The sequence below is a fragment of the Lacerta agilis genome, chromosome 2 (genome assembly GCF_009819535.1).
Source record: "Lacerta agilis isolate rLacAgi1 chromosome 2, rLacAgi1.pri, whole genome shotgun sequence".
Lineage (NCBI taxonomy): Eukaryota > Metazoa > Chordata > Lepidosauria > Squamata > Lacertidae > Lacerta > Lacerta agilis.
The window spans coordinates 33156632-33178733 of record NC_046313.1 but is presented as its reverse complement, the minus strand read 5'-3'; the positions used below and the strand labels follow the sequence as shown (position 1 = coordinate 33178733).

Below are 22102 nucleotides of genomic sequence, written 5' to 3'. Positions count from 1 at the left end.
GACTGTGGGTTCTTGCCTGCCTTCCCTCAAAACTGACAGCTGTAAGTTCTAGAATCCTGAGGTCAGGGATGGTACGCTCCATTTTTCCACTTGAGGCAAAACAGGAAGTGCCACCCTGCTCTGCCACACCACCACCAGTGGGACGCTCACCACCACTGTGCCACCTACCAGTGGCACTGCAACTGCACCACCAGCTGTGTCACCTCCGCCTCTTGTGGAGAAGCAATGCTGGCATTTGTGCCGATTCCGTGAAAGAGCTTGCAAGATCTCACCCAGATCTCATGAGAACTTTTGTTCTCCTTGACATCTTGCAAGTCTTCGATGAGATCTTGCAGGAAACCAGCAGATCAGCAGCTATACTGGCACCGGTTCTCTGGCAGAGGTGGGTGAGTGGCAGGAGGCATCCATGAGGCTGTTGCCTCAGGAGCTTCTGCTGCCTGAGGCGAGGCAGCTACTTCACGCCACTTCGTGGGTGGGCTAGCCTTGTCTGAGGTCACTATGGGCATGCACACTGGTATTTGTTTACCTGTAAACACACAGCTTTATTATTATTTTTCTCAATCTACCAGATTTGCACAAAACAGCAGGTGTGTGTGTGTGTGTGTGTGTGTGTGTGTGTGTTGCTTCAAGCCAGGAAACCTGAGATCCATGGGTATTTGTTTATATGTGCACATACACCTTTTGTGATCTACCATACTTGCACAAAAGAGCAGTCCAAAATTGGAAATAAGCGATGCCTCACTCCAAAGTAGATAAGGATTTGGAGTTGTTCACATGAAAGGCTGCCTGTCGCTTCATTTCCTCCCCCTTTCCTCTCCATCTCCTGCACCCATGGGCGTACACAAATATTATTGAAAAGCATTGAAGGTGCTCAGTTATCTGGGGTTCTGCTCTCCCGGCAGAAGCCTGCCCCCCGCAGTGTCCTATTTACAGTAAAGTCCTATTGCACGAGTATAACTCTGCACTCGCAGCATTGGATACAACACATACAGTCCTGTTCTACCTCCTCTTTTTGGTGAAGAAGAAAAATAACAATAAAATTTACATTTCTTTTGAAACATAACCATGGAAAAATCCATTTTTAAGCCAGAGGTCTTTTTTAAAAAAAAATGTCATTCATTGCTATTGAAGTTCCTCTTAGTTCCAAATCCAGTCTTTCTGAATTTACCAACATTTCTTCTTTTGCCACTTCAAGAAACCGACATTCAACTGAACTACAGATTCAAGAATGTGCATGTTCTTACACCAGTACAGTTGCCATGTGTAACCCATGAATTTTTCAAGGTTCTTGACTCAGAAGTTCATTTCACAATAGACTTTAACACATTCCAAAGGAGTCTGTTGCTTTATCCGTTCAGATGTGCCTTAAGATTGACTTGTTCAATAATTGGGGGGGGGGAACTAGTTTCTTTCTTCAGCATCAATAGCCTCCTAATGTGTCTTTATATGGAAGGGTGGGAAAGATGACTGAATTGGGATTTTGAACGGCCAGGACTTATTATTAGTATTCCCCTCCCCTTTACTAAAATATGTTTAGGATGAGAGTTCCACATTAAAGATCTCAGCCCTGCTGTTAGACATCTATGATTTTCTGAAATAAAATATGCAATTAGCATTTAGCATTACTTTGTGCAGACATGATGTCCTCTTACCCCTGAAGGTTCATTTAAACTGAACTTGCTTCTGTATCACACATATCCCTTTGGGACCCCTGCTCAACTCCTCACTGACTCCTGAATAGCGAATGATTAATCCCCAGTTGTTCCTAATTTCGATGAAGAATAAGTGCTAGATCTGTTCATCAAGGTATCAGAGTGGAGGAGACCATCAGAAAAGTATGTTTCGGAACCATAGTTATTTTTAAGGGCAACACACTTCAGAGATGCCTGTTTCTACAAAGTAAAGTTCAAGTTGAACAAAACATTAAAAAATGCCACAAGTCACAGAGCATGTCCACCATCTAAGGTCTAAGGGATGGGAGAAGTAACCTGAAGTTACAGGTGTTTTTAGACATCCCATCACTTCCCTCTAAATTACATTAAACTGAAGTCCTGCTGTAAACAACTGCTCTGTTGTGCCTGCCTGAATAAGCTGTCTATTTACGTAAACACCTTCATATGTAACATAGCACCTTACTGGTCTTAGCTTCCACGATTTCTGAGACCAAAAAAATGAACATGTTTTTGGAACTGGTGGGATTCAGGGAAATAGGCTCTTGTATCTGAAAAACCATCTCCTTTTAATAAATGAACACACTCAGAGTGGGGGTTAGAAACCAAGGTCCCCCACAGCCAGAGGTGCATGCTATTTTACATTCTGAATGTTAGGGAAGGGTTTCATTCAAATGTCCTACCATAAAGCAAACTTTAGGTCTGGGGTGGGAAATATGGTACCACCCAGATGTTGTTAGTGGGCTAGGGCTGATGAGTCCAACACCTGGGGGGGTGGGGTGTCACAGGTTCTCCATTCCTGCTTTTAATTCTGGATGGGGAGTATCCCAGGGCTATCGTACTCATACCACAGAGACACCAGATATAACTGCAGAAGAAGTATCAGAAAGCATCGTGACAGACTCCATTAATCCTGCTCAGACGCATTATAAGTTTATGAAGCAATGTTTTTTTTTCCATTTTCCTCTTTCTGTTATTGTTCTTCTCTTCTTGGCAGGGTCCAAAGAGAACAACTGACTGCCGTCTTCACCCTCTTAAAGGAAAAAACAGATACATTTGGGGAGATGTCTGAAACTGACATCAAAGAACAGCTTAAGCTTTATGACATGTAGACTGCAAGTCACCACCGTTTGTTTTTAATTCTTTAGAACGCTGGAGGCTGCAGGACTTTCAGCAAAAATACGTAGAACAAGATAATGTTTGCGTTTTGGCCTATTAAAAATATTCAATACTAGCTTTTATTCTGATTTTTGGGAACTTATTTTTCCTAGAAGAAAAATGTCCTCTGGTTTTTTTGTTTGAATATATACCAACTGCTATCCCAATCAACGCTCCATACACTCGAAGATAACCTTAGTGCTGCATGAAGATTCAATGTTTCTGAACTCAGCTGAAACAAGATAATTGTTTTGAAATGATCTGTTTTGAGATAATGTAACCAATTAGGTAGAGTAATAAATGGTGGTTAGAAACATATTATTGCTGGCAGCAAAGTAAATAATGTCAGCTACTTTCTCAACATATTATCTCCCATTTATTTCCAAATAAATCATTTTCTTAATTGGCATTGCATTTACCAGATTTCACACACTTGTTGACAAAACTTTCTCATGGATGCTGTGGAAGGCTAAAACCCTGATTTTTTAAAAAAGCTGATGATAAACATTAACTTAAAACTTTCACAAATAAAGATCTATGCTCATTCATATTTAATATGGGATAAATGGATATACTGCCTTTACCTTTACCTTTAACTTACTGCTAAAAGCACATTAGGAAATTTTATGAAAAGTTTGTTTTCATGTTATGTTTTCTTAAATAAATGTATTCTTGATATCTTAAATAAATGCATTCTTGTTTAACATACAAAAGGGGGGAACACTGAGTGTGCATGTGCTGTTGTTGAGAAGGACCATATGGGCTTTGCATTTGTTCTTCTGCTATTCAATAAAAGGCCAGCAGAAAGGAAGTGGGGCGGGGGAGATTGCCCCAAGATCTCAGGCTAGTATTAAAATAACACTTTATTCAGTTTTCAATTCAAATTTCACATGCTTTCCTCTGGTAGGAATAAGCCATACAGCCTTTGAACTAAATACTCCACGACACATATAAGAACTCTCATAATATAGTTATGTATTGACCCTATATTCTCCAGTAAAATGGAGACTTTTATTTATTTTAAATGTCCACATTGCAATTCTCCACCCTCCAGTCCAGTATGGCTGTTCAGAAGGAGCAGCATCACAAGCTATCAACAAATTAATAAAATCCAAAAAATAAAAAATAAAATCTGAGCCCCTACATCATAAAATGAGTACTACCTGCTTAGAATTTAAGGCAGAGAAAAAATTAACAGCATAACATTTACATGAATGTGGAAATGAATCCATAGCTTTTTAAGCAGTGGGAGAGAAATGCATCTTGTCCAAAGGGACTTTGTGGGTGTAAGAACACATGCTGGGATATCTTCATTAAATAATAGTCAATTCATGTATTATAACAGTGTGATCTTACTGAGAGTTATTCACTGAAAGCTTCATTGATTTCATAAGACTTCCTCCTAAGCAAGTAAGCATAAGATTGCCACCTGTAGTTTGGTGAAGAGCACAGGCAAAATGTTTTTTCCTTGGTATTCTATGCCATTTCATTCCAACTCACTTTCATCAATAGAAAAGAAATCCTTTCGAAGATAAGTGTTTCAGTGGTGGGCTGGTGGCTACTTGCACCATTAGGCAGCATTGTCCCCATTCCCCACAAAACAACTTTTGCTTATAATTTGCTAGCCTTAAGTCATCTTGAACATTTAAGACAAATCAGGAAGGCGCTACAATTGCAGCGTCCACGAATTAACTGGATTGCACTCCAGCCACAAAAGCTGAGGCTGCTGAACAGACCCTTGGCCCTGGGGGTTTTGTTTAATAACCGTTACAGCTATTAACTTTTTGTATCTTGTATTTTTAGATCCCATTATGATTTATGTGGAAATCGTTCCATTTGGTTGGGCACTTTCTGATGAGTTTTACTTATTGCTTATGACCACTTTTGTCAAGTTTGCAATTATGTAAATCTTTTCACGCTGCTAAGCAGCACAATCCTAACCATGTCTACTACAGTACTCAGATGTAAGTTCTATTGAATTCAGTGAGTTCCCCCAGGGAAGTAGAGTTAGGGTTAAGCACGCGTACTAAGTAGTAGTAAACTTGCTTAAAATGGCACTGTGAGGGAGGGCACCCGCAGAACAGATGAGGGGCGCCAGAAAAAAGAGCTAGAAGTCCTATGGCACAGGTGAAAGCCCTAGCAGCCATGAGACAGCTTCCTTGGCTGCCTGGGCAGCGCACTGTGTTTATGGCTCAGTACCGGTAACTATTTTTAAATGTGCACCTACGCATATAAATCAGCACATGCAGATTTTAGGCATATCTTGGCCATCTTTGTTCCTCCTTCCACACCGCGCATGCGTGATCTGCCGTCCTGCGCAGCTCTCACCTCCTCCAGGCGGAGAGGGAAGCGAGGTCTAAACTGAACCACGAATTGAGACCTCCAGGCGGCTCTCTGCCCATTGCGAGTCTAGGATACAGTAGCGAGCCGCGCCGCACTAGGTGCGCACGCGCGCTTCCCTCCTCGGGCCGGATGAAGGGTCATTGGCTACGGCGGCTGCGTGGGTCCATTTCCCGCTCGATGTTAAATGCGAGGCTGCTCGCTGCTCGCGGTCACACGCCTCTGTCGTCTGTTTGTCCGGCGCTCGCGATGACGGAGAGAGGGAGAGACGGGGGACGACGAGCGTTTCCAGGGCAACGGTTCGTTGACAATTCGCTCCTTTCCGGCGAGGAAGCTCCCGGGGCCTAGCGGAGTTCGCAGGAGGGCGCGCCTCAGAAACCCCCGCGCCTCTCTCGGGAGCTGAGACACGTGGAGAGTGGCCTCCGTTCTCGCGTTTCTTCCGGCTGCAGAGTAACCGCCGCCTCTGCCTTCCACCTAGAAGGGCCCTACATTTCGCTTCTCACCTTAAAAGGTCGCTTACTTGTGCTGCTAGGTGCGGCTCCCACCGCCGCCACCTCAGTGCTGAGCCTGCAAAGCACCTGCCCCAAGAGACAGGCAGCGCCCTATATTTATAGGTTATTTGGGGGCCTGGGGTTTTCCTTATACCAGCAATAAAATTTGGTCCTTTTGAGCACCCCATAGCTTCCCTGCCCTTCTCCCATCCCCCCCCCGCTGTTTCTGCCATGGAGCCAGTCAAGAGGCCCAGTGACGACAGTGTCGTCGTCCCCGGGACGCCCGAAAACAAGATGGCCAAGGAACCCAACCCTAAGGACAGTCCCCCCAACCCGTCCCTCATGAAAGCCTTGGAGGCGGTTTTAATCGCTGGCCGGCGTGGCTTGCTTGGCCCGGAAGCCATGGCGGCGGCAGGAAGCACCCCGGAATTGAATCCGGGCGGCAGCAACGGAGTGGCCCCTCCGGCAGTAGACCCTCCGCAAGGCCTGAATCCCATTCCCTGCTTGGCAGGAGGGGGAAAGAAGAAGAAGGCTGTCAATGAGATGCGTACATCTGTGATAACTGCCGTGCAACAGGTGATGGGTAAGTCAAACAAGGCGCCCTCCAATATGGTGGGGCCGCAACCCCAAGCGAGATGCTCCAAAACATAAACCTGCAGGGATTGCCATTTCCATGCCACTGTATCTTGTCTCACACCTGTTTGGAAAAAATGGCAGCAAGTGAGCGAGGATGGAAAAGCTTCCAAACCGCAGCTGCCTAGTGTGGCATGACTGTGGTAATTGTGCCAACTATATATCTAGCAGCAACTCACTGAGAGCAAGGGTAGATTTTTCTTTATTTAGCAGGAAACGGAAAGTTTTGTCTCTGTGTCCCATGGCCTTTGTCAAGGCTAGAAAGGATATAATTAATAATGGAATATTAGAAAATTCAGGAAACACATGTTGTGGTATAAATTGATTGTGCACCACACATCATAAACTTGTGAATAAATAATGCAGATTTTTAGTGACTGCCTTAAAGTGGGCAAGTGGAACATTTAAGACAATGGAATACCCATTATGAAATCAGAAACTAGTAAGTAAAGAGTTGAAAAAGAATACTGTATGGGTACAAATGCAATGGTATATAAAATCCTGAAATATTTAGAAAAAGCAATTGCTGAATCAGTACAGGTACCATACTATATGTGATAAGCTTTAACATTATTGTGTCATACAGCAAGTCAGACAATGCATGATCAGGAGTTCCTTAAACTTCTGAACAACAGCTGTAAGTAGAATATCTTTATTGTCTTGTGCTTCTGGCTTCTCTTTGTCTAGCATGTGGTTCTGCCTATAGCTGATCCAAAGATACTGTATTAACAAACCAGTCATATGTTTGCCTTACACTGACACCAACAATATGTTGCTGCTTTGCCAGAAAAGGCTGCCATATCCAATGCATACTCAGACTGGGAGTGAGGAAACACACTACTTGGAAAATACATGAATGGATTAAAAATGGAAACAGTGCCACTGTCCATCAGTCTGGTGCTATGCGGAACATGCTGCATATAATGCAGACATGAAGGGAGCCAGTAAGCCAAGCTGGAGGCCTTTTGGTCATGCCATTGTGCCCCTAACATGTACGAAATGCAGACAACTGGGCAGCAGTCACATTCAAGGGGCCTTTCTGGTGCTGTCTACTAAAGTGGTGGCAAACATACTTAGGTGATTACTGGCTCGAAGGCAAAACATTTTACCCCTCTAGCGAACCCCCATGGAAGAAAAGCATAGAATCAAGTGGTAGCAACAAACAAGGGAATGCAATAGTGCTGTCTCCAAGCAAGAATGAACAAACTCAGGAGGTTGCTGGCTCAAATCCACACCAGCCATTGTTCCTTGATCAGTACACTTGTGGAAATACATGAGTGAATGCATACATGTTTCCAGGGGTAGTGGTCCAAATACTATCAAGGGAAAAATACGTTGTAGCTCACATCTAATATTGCCTGGGGACAACTGGGACAGTATGCTCTCAAGGTTGCACTGATCATTGGGAAGGATCCAGCAGTGCACCAGGAGCAGGATTCATAAAGCATCGAAGTCCAGGTATGCATCACCAGGGACTTCTACAGGACTGAGGATAAGCATGTAGCAGAGGCAGGTGCCATTGGATATCAAGTTGCTGGACCAAGGAGATGGGAGATTGCCTACCTGCCTGGGGGTATGGGGACAGCAAGAAGATAGTAGTCCTTCCACCCTGAAACCAGCTCTGCTAGGGATAGGGAGCATCCTGCAGTCATGCCCACCATGTTGCTGGATAAGGCTTGCAAAAACGGCAGCCTAAAGTTTTGTACAGCGCTACCTCCGGTTAATGGGACGTGGGTGGCGCTGTGGTCTAAACCACAGAGCCTAGGGCTTGCTGATCGGAAGGTTGGCAGTTCGAATCCCTGTGACGGGGTGAGCTCTCGTTCGGTCCCAGCTCCTGCTCACCTAGCAGTTCAAAAGCAGATCAAGTGCAAGTAGATAAATAGGTACCGCTCCAGCGGGAAGGTAAACGGCATGTCCGTGCGCTGCTCTGGTTTGCCAGAAGCGGTTTAGTCATGCTGGCCAAATGACCCGGAAGCTGTCTGCGGACAAACGGCGGCTCCCTCGGCCTATAGAGCGAGATGAGCGTGTAACCACAGAGTCATCCGCGACTGGACCTAACGGTCAGAGGTACCTTTACCCTTTACCTTGGGTTAAGAACTTAATTCGTTCTGAATGTCTGTTCTTAACCTGAAACTGTTCTTAACGTGAGGTATCACTTTAGCTAATGGGGCCTCCCGCTGCCGCCGTGCTACCGTTGTGCGATTTCTGTTCTCACCCTGAAGCAAAGTTCTTAACCTGAGGTACCACTGTACTGCTGAGCAGTCCCCATAACACTGTGGGCATGCCTTAAAGATGGGAACAGTCACTGACCAGCATAAGAGAGGCTCATCACTCGTAATACAGGCCTTTCCTAGTTGGCCATTAATAAATTCAGCTGGAAATTAAAGGTTTTTCAACTACAGAGATTTTGAATGCTGCATTTGGGTGCCCAGAATTTCTGTGGCGCCAAAGGATCTCATTTGCTATAAGAAATTTCTGAAGTATATATTTTTATTTTGGATCTCCATATGTGGTTCATGTGCATTGATATAGCTTATCCAGCAAAAAAACTAGTCAGCCAGCTACAGACATATGTTTCCAGAAGTGTTCTGTGTGCATGCATAGGTGCGCTATGCACATAATTCCCTCCCTCAGCTACCCCAGATCAAATTGTGATAGCACTGGGAGCAGAGTGCTAGATTTGGTCTCCCTTATTAATGCCATAATTGGTGAAGGTGTGACTGTGGCAACATTTGACTGGAAGCAGTGACTTTTAGTTATCAAATCCACTTTACTTTTATATGTCTCATCTCCTTTGCTTAAACACCTGGATCTATTTGTACATCATGCACATTTCTGAGTTCCACTTAGTTGCTGGTAGGACACTCTGCTCTGGATTGCACGAGCTAGTAATCTGGGAAGCTGGGGGATGGGTGACCAGTTTCATAGTAGAGTATTATACTTGTTCATCTCTTCCAGCGGTATAATTCTTTGTTCTTGACACACAACAAGGTTAAGATGTATTTTTTTGTTTTGTGGGTTTTAAAAGCCTTGTTTGTTGCCATATAGGGATGCGGGTGGCGCTGTGGTCTAAACCACAGAGCCTAGGGCTTGCCTATCAGAAGGTTGGCGGTTTGAATCCCCGTGACGGGGTGAGCTCCTGTTGGTCAGTACCAACTCCTGCCTACCTAGCAGTTCGAAAGCACGTCAGAGTGCAAGTAGATAAATAGGTACCTCTTGGCGGGAAGGTAAACGGCATTTCCGTGCGCTGCTCTGGTTTGCCAGAAGCGGCTTAGTCATGCTGGCCACATGACCCGGAAGCTGTCTGCGGACATATGCCAGCTCCCTCAGCCTATAGAGCGAAATGAGCGCCGCAACCCCAGATTCGTCCACGACTGGACCTAACGGTCAAGGGTACCTTTACCTTTACCTTGTTGCCATATATTGTTTATATTCACCTTAAGTATTAATCCATCTAATAAAAAGAAACCAGCTAATTACAGTCAGGTGCTCTTTTTGAAAGTGTTCTTTTTCCTCTCTGGTGCTTTTCTTCAAAACTTCTATGGAACTAAGTTACAGGTGGTAGGTATAATTCACATTCCACAGATGTCAAAGCGTAATGATTGCGACTTGTGCCCCTTATTTTTCTCTGTGTACGGATTTTGAAGCTAATGGAGCCAAAAAGAATCTACTGCATTATGTCACTGCAGTTTTGATACTTAAAAAAAAACCTCTCAAGCACCACCTGCCATTCAAATGGCTATCTCCGTGCTCTTGACTATTTTCACCACTCACTGAATTTTGCTATCTTCCTACTCTTGCTGCTGTGGTTGATTATATCCTCCTTCAATCTAAATGACATTGGTCTGATCACAGAGGTAAGTAGATTAATCATGCTGATTCCCCTCTTACCTAATAAAAATTTGTATTAATCGTACGGAAAAATGCAGTTGATCACCCGCAGTTGTCAATACTTGCAGTATTTGTTTGCTGATGGAGGAGAGGTTTAAGTGAAGGGTTTGACTCTTTAAAAAAAATAAAGAGATGTGCATCTTTTCTGTTAACCTGAATTTTGGTTCATACAGATGTGTTTGTGAAAATTGCAATGGCGAGATAATCTATTAAAACTGCACAGAGTTCATTGAACTGTGCAAACAGAATACAAATGCACTATCTCTTTCTCCTTTCTCTGCCATTTATATATGTAAAATGTAGTTTAACAAGACAAAATTAAGCGTGTTAACTCCAAAGTCAGTTCCATATGCCCAGTGGGCGTTACTCCTTAGCATGTATGCTAGGATTGCAGCATAAGATTACCATCTTTTGGCCATGCTAAAATTCTGGGATGGCAAGAAGATGAGGCATGCCAAATTGCCTCTAATTGCTAGTTTCTGGTGTGGCCTTTCCTCATGGGGGAAATTGCCCCAGAATGCTTATTCTTGTGAAAGCAGCTTAATGGCCTTTCTTGGTGAGGAAAAAAAAACACTTTATTGCACCTTCTTCAATTCAGGTCAGATTGAGCTGCATTTGCTACAGCTAGGTACACTTTAGCCTCAGGTTGATAAGGGGGTGAGTGCAGCTGTCAAGATCACTCAGCTCCTGTGGTCTTCCCTGCCTGCATATCATCTGGACTGCTGCTCATAGTGGAAGGAATAGTGGTGCTGAGACTGGTTCTGCAGGCCAGCTCTTTTCATGACCCATGGCAGTGATAGTCCTGTCACCTGTTCCTGAAAACCAGTGCTTACAGCTGAAGGGGGGGTATCCTTTTTTGTGTGTTTCCTTGTGTGCTGAGCTCAGCTGCACTGTTTACCCTACCCCATCCTTGATCCTCTTAGTGGATTTTCCTCGGGTCAGTTGTCTTAACAGGCTTCTGCGAATGTTTTAATTCTGATGCATATTAGTGGACTTCTGTCTTCTCAAAAGTGCAGCTAGGTTGGTCTCTTGATTTTGGTCTTGCGAGAATGCTGATCAAATTTTCTAGCATATTAACATGTTTATAGATTTTAAATTTCAGTCTTTAAGCTTTTAGTACTAGCGCTTTCAGGATGGGAGAACAGTAAGCTAGTGCAGGGGTCAATCTGAAGAAGTTGAACTAATGTGGCATTTTACTTTTAGGTGCTGGAGGACAGCAACCTCCCCCAAAGGAAATCTGGATATGTGGCAATTCTGTGATCGTGGCATCAAAGAAGAGAGCTAACAGTCTACCACATGGATTGCAGTTAGGCATCTCTGTTTCAAGAGCACATCTGTATTGGCATGGGATACAGAAAATGAAGTGGGAACAGCTCGTGCCTCTTCTGCATGAAATTTATTTTAACCGTTCTTCTCCATCCCTTATAATAATTCATATTGGAGAAGATGATCTACTTCCCAATGATAACGTGTCTCTCATTATATCCATGAAAAATGACTTGGGCATTCTTAAAAGAGCATTCCCAAATGCTACTATAGTTTGGTCTTCACTGTTGCCAAGACGTGTTTGCAAGAAGGACCAAAATCCTGGACACATGGCAAAAGCTCAAAAGTATGTTAACAGGAAAATGGTAAGCTTTTGTAATGAAATTGGTGTACACTTTCTGTCGCATAACTTGATTACGTCTGATAAAGCAAATCTGTTCTTGCCTGATGTCAATGACCTATCTGATGCAGGAGCTGATTTCTTCTTGGCAGACCTGAAGAAAGTCCTGCGGTTCTATCAGGTTTTATTTTGTGACATCTAGTTACTCCTAATTAAGTATTGTAAAATGGCTGCCGTTTCCATAATTGATAGAAATTGCTATTACAATTTTCTGTCCTTTTTTTGTCAGAATGATGATAAATGATTTGCCCGGGGGGGGTTATGTTCCCTTCCCCCCCCCTCACTATTTTGTAATGAATCCACAAGCTATCATTTAGTATAGGGAGGTCAGGATATTGTTGTAAACTGTATTATGACCAAAGAACGTATTCATCAGTTTGTTGGGGTTTCGTCTAAGCTTGAGAATGAGTTTATCTATGCAGGTCAGATACAGATGCAGAAGTAAGAAGTTCCATATGTGGTTTTTAATAAAAACTTAAGAAACCATATTGTGCAAATAATCAAATGGAATTAGCATCAGAGGCCAGTACTCTTCCAAATAATTCTTTGGCAGTCATGGAATCATCCAAGCCAGAAGGAGAAATGGGTTTATTTTTGGCTACCTGAATTTTTATTATCTATTTTTGCAACATGAATCTCAGTGTAAATATTGCAATAGAACCATGACTTTGACTTTTTGTAGTAGTGCCTTGCAGTGCTTTTGGTACATCAGCATAGTTACTGTTGACCGATGCAACAGAGTTAGAGGTAAGTTGCTAGAAAAACTGCTCCATCTGGAATGAAGATGGAGGCAAATGTTTCCTATGGCTCGTGCTGTTTGATATAGCCACATCACTGCAAGAACTTAAGTGGACATGGACATCTGTGAATAAAAGGTGAGCAGAAACATGGAAAAATGGAGACACCTGCAAAACCAAGGAACTGCTATTTTTGTGAATTTTTAATATATACACTTGAGTTGCACACTTAGTCTGTATTTTGTTCTGCTTCGAGTAGGATGAGGCTCTGCCTAAACTATCTACAGAATTGGATCTTTGCAAAATGTGATGGCATATGCCAGAAGCAAAGGCCATAGGAGCAAGCAAAAGGATCTCTAAACCAAGATGTCTAGAGAGAATTGCAACTTGTGAAGACGTTTGAAGAATCAAAATTGTACTGTGATGGAAATGCAAACATGTCTTGACTGTGTATTACTTCGTAACATATGAATGTAAAAAATTGTATACAGGCAAAGGTTGTGTCCTGTAGACCTGCTACTGTTGTGTTTCTTCATGTTATGTTAAAGCAACTGCCTAGCTTTGGAACGAAATCTGTTCTTGTACATCATATTGAGTTGCTATCCACAGCACTGTTGCTTAATTTTGTTAAGATTCTCGGCCTGTTTCTGTCATACATCACCACAGTGTTTAAACTGCACGATAATGAAAACAACAAAGAGTCTGGTGGCACCTACCAAGGATGGGGTGTTTAAGCTTTTGTCAATGCAGCCTTGTTAATTGTTATAATACTTACTATGCTTTTACGTTATTATCACTGTCCTTTTGCATTTCTGTTGGACTAACTTCTTTCAGTCCCCACCCCCATGAATGCACACATCCACGCCAATTGGGGATTGCACTTCAGCAGGGGTGGGGAACCAGTGGGCTGCAACTCCCATCAGCCCCAACCAATATGCCCTGTGATCGGGCAGGATGGGAATTGCAGATCAGCAGCAGATTCCCCACTCTTGCACTTCATGTATCTGCTTAAGTGGATTCTGGTCCATGAAAGCTGATGCTATAATGAATTTGTTAGTCCTTGTGCTGCCACAAGACTCTTTATTGGTTTTGGTGCACCAGCCTAACACAGCTGTCCCTCTGGAAATTATAACAAAATAAATAATTCTTCATTAAAGGGCAGCTGCAAACTGATTTTGGAAACAGTTCCTTTATCAACTGGCAATGGTGACATTACTTTATACTATGAGGATTCTTCTCTAGAAGGAAGGGTTTTATCTAAATCATGAACAGAGAACCTTGGGCCCTCCAGAGGTTGCTGAACTACAGCTCCCTTCAGCCCTAATAAGCATGTCCAATGGCTGGGGTAACGGGAGTTGTAGATAAATAACATCTGGAGGACAAAAGGTTTTCCACACCTGATCTAAATCATCTTTTTGCGGACATGCTGTTGTCAACCTTGAGGCTCTATACATGTATTACTCACGTATGGGGCGATATTGGGGAGTAGGGCTGTGCTTTCTGTCCTGTCCCCAATGTTAGATATACTTCCTTCAGCAACTATACTCAGTTGTCTTTAGAGCAAGAATTCTCAAAAGCAAATCCACTGATGTCATCAAAAGGCATACCATGTGCACCAGAACAAAAAGCAAGTAGTTTGGGGACTGTAAAGATGAGTACAGTGGCACATCTTGTCTATTCTGAATCTTGCATAACATTTCAATTGTAATACCCTGAATGTGTTTCAGGGTGGAATTATTGCTCAATGTTGATAGACATGACAAAGATGTTGGTATCAGTATTCCTGGAATAACACACAGGGAACTTTGTGTAATAGAGTAAGGTGACTGAAATCTTTAGACAGATGTGAAATTAATTTTCAGGTTCAGTTATTATTTTCATCGTGGACACAGGCATTCATGTCTCAAGTTAATTCTTCCCTGTTAGGAGTCTTTAATTTATGAAGATAATGTTTTGACCAGTTATCTGACAAATGCACCCCCCCCCTCGGAAATAAAGCATCTTTCTTTATTTCACCTAGAAAAACCAAAATCTGTTTCACTGTTGATGTTTATAAAAGATAATACTTTTTCTTAGTCATGTTTAGCTATAATAAGTAAACGTTTTAAAGTTTGTACATAGGGTTCTTGCCAGCGTGGCGCAGCGCAGCTGCCCACTTCCGGGTTGGAGGAGCACCAGAAATAGCTTGTGCGCATGTGCAAGGTGCACTTCCGGGTCAGAGGAGGCCCGTGCGCATGCGCACAAGCTATTTCCGGTGCTCCTCCGACCCGGAAGTGTGCTGGAAATAGTGTGTGCACACGCATATGGGCACATGCTCCCCTGCCCTCTGGCCCGCTGCACGATCGGTGCTAGAGGCACCGTCCCGAGGCCCGGTATGTTTGCTGACCCCTGAGTTAAACTAAGGAAATAGTTCACTCAGTGCCACATCTTACAGCACTACAACACTTCGATTTTTGACTTGATTTATTAAGTCAGCACAGGGGGTTCACACTTTGAATTTGTTAAATATTCCAGTTCTTAAACCTTGGAGAGAGGGAAAGCAAGGGGACAAATGAGTCATTTATACAGTTAAATGAGACACAGGTTACATTCTATACATCCTATACCCATTTACCTGGGCGTAAACCCAATTGAACTCAATGGAACTTATTTCTGTCTAGATGCATGTCAGGCTGTCTTGTAACTGTATCTGAGAAACAAAATTAACCCAAAACCAGTATTTAAATCATGGAGAACATGAGCATCACTCAAGTTATCTGTAACTTATTTACATGCTGGTTTTAGGTTTATTACAATGGTAATTTCATTTCTGTAAGAGCAGAATTGTTTTTATACAGTATTACAGTATATGATGAGATACTCCCAGTGATAACTTTGTATTCCACTAGATGGTGCTATAACTAAACCAACGTTTTAAAGTTTGTGGTTTTCTCATTTTGCCAGTTGTTAATAATGTAGAAGTTCCAGTTTGTAGGACTCCCATGAAGCAGTTCAGGAATATTTTCACTATATCCCAGTTACTGCATATGTGAGTTCTGCATAGTATTTGGCAGTCTTTCCTGTTTAGCAAATGGTAGTGACAGCTCACCTTTTGGAGCCATCTGAATGTACTTCTTTTTCGCTTGGTTCTTGGTTCTGCTGCTAGTTTGGAGCTCACTGTAATATCACTGGATGTACTATATTGATAACTTGTCAGGAATAAGTAGTATGGAGGATATTTTTTTTTAAAGCAGAGATTAGAATAAGTAACATTGGATTATTCTTTAACAGAATCTAGAAACTCACGTTATAGATTCCATAGCAGAACCTTTTACAAATTTTGTTAATCTCAAATTATAGTTCTCAGACATGCAGTTTTATGAACTTTTGTGATCTCCCTGGCACCCTTAGTACTGTCTTGATTCCCAAACCCACATTTATTTTGAATTGATAGGTAGTGCACTGTTTGTCACACAGCTGACCTTCCCCTCCAGCTATTTTTAAAGGTTTTCCACTACTGTCCATGATACCATGGGTGCACTTTGAGTGGCTGTGGCCTATTACAAAAAGAATGTGGATATTCTCATGCCACTGACTGGCCATTCCACAATGCTGGAGAACAATATGCCCTTGATCCAGTTCCCTGAGACAGGCTGCTTCCATCTCAGGCACCTGGTTATGGGTTGCTTTCTTGCCCAGCAGAAGGCAGTGGTAGCAAGGGGTCAGGGAAATAAGCACCCTGTGGCCAAGTGCTGCCCTCTCCGTTCACTTTCCTGAGCCTCCTGCTGCTTCCAGTGCCTCTACTATATAATACTGCTGGGAGAGAATGTCAAGTGGGATTGAACAGTCCATTGCCTAACTCTCAGGAAAGAGAACAAATCCACAAAAGTTAACATGAAGTCCATAATAAGGGACGAAAATCAGCCGGTCACCATAGCCTAATGTTATCCTATTGACTCTGGTATTGTTTGTTTTTGTAATATTGCGCAATGTTGCCTCTTGCTGTCCCATTCCTTTGCTGGTTAAATCCCTGCTCACAAATGCACCATTTTATGTCTTTTCCACTGGTATTGTTGTCAGCAGTCCGGTCTCTCAGTAAATACTGTTCATTTCGCTAAAGCTGAAGCCCTATTTACACTTACTTGGATATAAGCCCCACTGAACTCAGTGGGACTTCCTTCTTAAAAAAGTTGTGTAAGACCAGACTGGAACATTGTTTCTCTGTCTTGGTCTCAACCTGGAATCCCTCAGGCTGCAAAGCCCTATATTATAACTTACCGGGTAATCTGCATCCTACTGTGATAGCTTGCTTGCTAAGTATAGAAGTTACTGGTCTTGTTTGAAAAATGCTTCTAATAACAATTGGTCTCTGCAGTCAAAGAACATGGGAAGTTTCCTTAAGCCATTTTGCTTTACTTGCCACTGTACTAGAACATCCTTTCTCTGCTCCAAAACACTCTCTCTTGCTTTTCCTGTCTTGAATCAGGGATGGTCCCTGCTCAATTATTTGGGTCCAGCGTGATGGCAAATTGGCAAGCTCATTAGAAAAGCTGGAGCGAACTCTGCCTCTTTATTAGCTGTAGCACATGCCTTGGAGCAGAGCTTGGATTATAACAGTAATTGCAATAGCTTGGCGTTCATAATTATAAGCTTCTGGGAGCTTTAATGAAACATTAACAATACAGTGGTTGCTGCAAATGGCCGGGTGCCCTGAGCAGTTTGACAAAACATAAACTGGGAGTGGAGTGAATAAATGAAACTCCTTGTGCATGACACACACTGCTATACAATCAGCAGCAGGGAACTGACTCACATCATCACTGAAAGTAAGAATTATATAAACTTTAGCTTTTAACAGCAGTTGTAATCACCACCTGCTGTTTTCTACCTTTTAATTCCTCCAGCAACACAAATGAAAAGTTGCCCCAGGAATGGTTGTGCTGACCAGGGTGACAGTCTTAAAATGTGGACAGTAAAGCTATGTCTCAGTGGGCATTCACTAATATGGACAGATAATCTCACAGCTCCTGCTGTCCAGTAGTGTGAGGATAAACCTCAATAAATAAATAAAACCTTTATTTATTTCTTGAGCTCCACTTGCTGCTGGCCTCTTGCTCTTTCAAGGTAGGATGACTGTTGGTTATTGTTATTGTTTTCCTTTGTTGCTTCTATGTTCTCCACACATTTCTCCCTGCTGGGAAGGAAGGACTGAAGGAAAATGCACCCCATCCCTACTCCCAGTATTTTGCTAATTCTGTTTGTTTGTATGCATTTATAGCCCAACCCTTCACCATGTCCCAGGGTGGGATAATGCAACTCAGTACAAGTAGACATGACAAGACCATAAATTTAACCAAATTGATAAGCAGAAATAGTAACACCACTCCAATGGGAGGGGTATTTTGATCTCATCTTCCCCCTTCAAAGGACTATGCAAAAAGGTACATCTTGAACTAATGCTGAAGTGTTTACAACAATAAGGGCAGACATACCTCAATCTTGGGGGAGGGGTGTCACCACAGAGAAGGTCCTGTTCATGCACCAACCTACAGGGAGACACAACTGCCAGCAGAGCCTCTGCAGATCTCAACACATGGGCAGGCCTATAAAGGAGGGGGATCCTCCAGATATTTAGTGGCCAAGTTGTATAGGGCCCCAAATACCTGAAGCACCTGGAATTGTGCTTACAGAAACACAGGCAACCAGTGCAGGTTTTTAAGAACTGGTGCAACGTGCCTAGCTTGTGGTACCCACCAGCAGCTTAGCTGCTTCTGCATTCTGGAAGGGCCATCAGTTGGCAAACCAGCTGGCATCTGTAGCACTGAAGCCATCTGGGCCTTTTGATTTTACTGCGCCATCATCTTCCCCCGCCTTAATTGGGTATAGCTGTAGGCCATTTCCCTGCAACTCAGTGTTTCTGGTCCAGGGGTGAATAAAATATGGGTCCAACTTGAATAAAATATGGGGGGAGCTGAGGTAAGCCCTGCCCCACATAATCACAAGTTGTGCATGCACACCTTTTGAATGGCAATGCCCATCAACTGTGGGAGGGCAGCCCCCTCAAATATTTTATTGGGGGGACTGAAGGGACCTCAGCCCCTAGGAGTTGGCTCCTATTTTCTGGTCACTGTTTCAAAAATCAGCTAATACAGGTGCTATGGCCTGCTTCCTTTTGCTCTTCACTGGAAGGGCTCACTTAACACACATTCTAGCAGTATGAAGATGTGCTTCCAAAGTTCAGTGATGCATGTCAGAGTCAATGCAACCGTGTAATGCTTCATACTGTTTAGAACAGGCTTCCTCAACCTTGGCCCTCCAGATGTTTTTGGCCTACAACTCCCATGATCCTTAGCTAGCAGGACCAGTGGTCAGGGATGATGGGAATTGTAGTCTCAAAACATCTGGAGGGCTGAGGTTGAGGAAGCCTGCTTTAGAACTATGATGGGCGCAGAAAGAATGTGTTCGCTAATGGAACTTCCTCCCTGAACCAGGTAAGGACTTGAACCTCAAGATTTTTTCAATCCTTTCACATTGGATGCAAAATCAGTGTCTTTCTATCACCTTTTTATTTTGATAAGAACAAAAAAAATGTTTTTCTTTCAATGTGTACTTAAAAGTATGATTAAAGGGATTTGCTTACAAGAGACACTAAGGGCGTGCAAGGCAATCTGTCTTTAAGGGGAGGCATATAGGGCATTTTCACATGAAGCTTACATTTGCGTTTCTTCACAGTCTAGGTATAAGCTATTTGTTGATGGCATCTTTTCTCAGGAGACAATAGAAGAGTGTACCTTTGGGGTGAAGTCAAAGCATAGAGTTACAGCACCTGCTGTGGCTGCAGAGACCGACATGTTTTGTTGCAGCTGGGGCAGATGAAGGCATCCAGTTGTGCTGATGCAGATGTGCTATGCGTTTCTTCTTTCTGTGATCCCAGGGGTCATTCCTTCTCCCATCACTGCTGTGGATACACAACCTGCCTGTCTCAAGGTGCTGCGGTCATCTGCAAGGGTTAATGCAGCCAGGCTCCATGGCACTTTGTAATGCAGAGCTGGTCTGCCAACAGGCCTGATGCCTGAAGACAGCTCCCATAGATGATCCTGCCATCTTCCATTCTGTGGACATTATCAAAAGCCCATCTTTGTTTGAGACTGTACTGCCATGTGATGCTCAAAATCTTCCTGATGCAGCACACGTGGAAGGCATTGAGGCATCGTTTATGTAAGTTGCCTATGACTAGTTGCAGAGGAAGGGGCTTCGGTACCCAGGGCGGCGGGGGTGTGGCACGTCACACGTGGGTGTGGCACGTCGCACTTGCAAGCACCCCAAGGGGGAGGCGCCCGCCCATACGAGCATCATCCCAATGGGGCAGTGCCCACCCAGGAGTCCCATGGGGAAGGCGCCTGCCCGCAGTGATGTCACCCCCACCCCCTTCCTCGACCACTGCCCGTTAACTCACTTCCTTGAAGTAGCGTGCTCAACACGCAAGCCTGGTAGACCTTCATCTTGCTATTGGTCATTAGCACCACATTCTCCCGTACTCTTTTGGAGAGAAGAGCCATTGCCATAGCTGTCTTACCAATATGCTTGTCCAGCTCAGCGTCAATGAGAGGTTGCTGGTTACAGTGGTGCCCAGGTAGACAAAAGCGCCTACCATCTCAGGCATGTGATTGCCAGTGCTGATGCATGGAGTGCTGGCGATGTTCTGATCCAGGAAATTGGTCTTTGTCAGGGTGATGATAAGGTCAAACTCCCTGCAGGCTTGGGCAAAACGGTTGGTGGATCTCTGTTGAGCTTCCTCTCAGGGAGCTATGAAGACTGCATCATCATAAAGAACCACTGCACTTTTGTCTTGATGTGGAGACTGCAAGGTTGAACAGGCTCTTTGAATGGATGTACACCCAGTCTTGGACAGTGTTCTCGAAGCTACCAACATGTGTCTGACCAAACTACGGGAAGCAGTGGAAGACAGGAGTGCCTGGCGTGCTCTGGTCCATGGGGTCACTTAAGAGTCGGACACGACTAAACGACTAAACAACAACACCCCGTCTTCAGTCAAACTGAAGGCATATGAGAGCAACACATAGAAGTGTATGCCAAAGAGAATTAGGGTGAGAATGCAGCCCTTTGTCACACTGTGCTTTGAATTGCTTGCTGGACTACTACAGCTCTTCTCTGCGTACACTTGGAGGGAATTGCAGGGATTCTTGCAGGTGTTGCTCTACCCTCCTGCATGAGCAGTGCAGGATCTCCTTGAGACCCTTTAAGCTATTCGTTGCACAGGTCAGCCATTATAAGAGCACTTCCTGGAGAGAGAAATGTGTTAAAATTCCAGAGTGAAAACAAAAGGAGAGTCAGTATCAGATGCTGTCCGTCTGATGCTGTTAAATTGCTCCTGCCAGACACATGATAAAAATAATTCTGAAGGGCAAATATTCTTCGGGAATGGATTTGATCAAGCAAACATTGAGAGATACTTTGGTATGTTCAGAATACAATGCCCAAGGCAAGACAACTTCCTACCATGAAGAGCATAGTATCCTATTCACTATAACACTGAAACTTCCAAGTAACTATTTCTAGCATCCTGACTTGACAGTAAGGTTGCCAATATCAGTCCCACCCACAACCAGCCTCCAAGGTAAAGACTCATTTAACATGTGTTAATTCACTTTAAATTATTAGTGTTCTGGAACTGAAACTGAATTTGAAAAGGAATGAGCAGGGGGAAAGGCCAACAGAAGCAGAAACGGCAACTCTGACAAGAAGGCCATGTAATGTAATAATGTAGTAAATAATTATTTTCTAACCAGCCCCATGCCCCTTATTTAAAGATTTGCACCTCATTTAAACCAGCTCCACTGGCCTTTTGCAGTGATGTGGATACAACGTATGTCAATAACGGTGGTTGGCATCCATCTATCTTGAGAGAAAATGGAGTGTGGCTCCAAGGGTGAAGTCAAACTGCTGTGTTAGCAGCACCGAAGTGACTGGTCCTGGGCTGCCCAGATGACATGGTTTCCCTCTCAGCCTTGCTGATGTGGTCCAAAGGAAAGCAGAGCAATACATTTGGCACCAGTTTGGCCGCAGGAGTTTCTGGAAGAAGGTGTTAGCATTTCACCCCTCCCTTTGGGAGAATCGTATGACCTGGTGGTCAGAGAGAAGGGGGAGGGAACTCTGTCTTTGATCTTCCTTTTCCTGACTCTGAGCCTCGTGGTTAGAGAGTGTGATTTCATCTCTGCTGTAGTGAGTGAGAAGCTATACCACACAGTCTGTATATTCTGTAAATATGTTGTAGCTTGTAGTAATAAAGAACTGCTTCAAAGCACTTGCAGCCACATCTACGTTTATTGAACCTCTGAAGGTGGTGCTCATAATGCACAGTTGTGAGTCCAGGTTTCCGGATTATGCTGAAGGTGTTCCAGTCTTCCTGCCTGGCCCAGTCGGGGCACAAAGACCTTGTAAAGGGTAAAGGGATCCCTGACCATTAGGTCCAGTTGTGGACGACTCTGGGGTTGCGGCGCTCATCTTGCTTTACTG

General features: G+C 43.6%; 2 protein-coding genes across 2 annotated transcripts in view; both read left to right on the top strand.

Moving 5' to 3' along the window:
• Positions 1-3237, top strand: part of MXRA7 (matrix remodeling associated 7) — a 59020-nt gene extending 55783 nt beyond the window's left edge. The window contains exon 4 of the mRNA XM_033139422.1: positions 2668-3237. Coding sequence (XP_032995313.1) covers positions 2668-2782 — 115 coding nt within the window. The 3' untranslated portion in view covers positions 2783-3237. The remainder of the gene's footprint in view (positions 1-2667) is intronic.
• Positions 3238-5605: 2368 nt separating this feature from the next.
• LOC117041079 lies at positions 5606-14418 on the top strand. Its single transcript, XM_033139420.1, has 2 exons — positions 5606-6242; positions 11387-14418. Exons 1-2 carry the CDS (start codon positions 5891-5893, stop codon positions 11989-11991), a joined length of 957 nt encoding a protein of 318 aa, XP_032995311.1. The 5' UTR covers positions 5606-5890; the 3' UTR covers positions 11992-14418.
• Positions 14419-22102: the final 7684 nt, after the last annotated feature.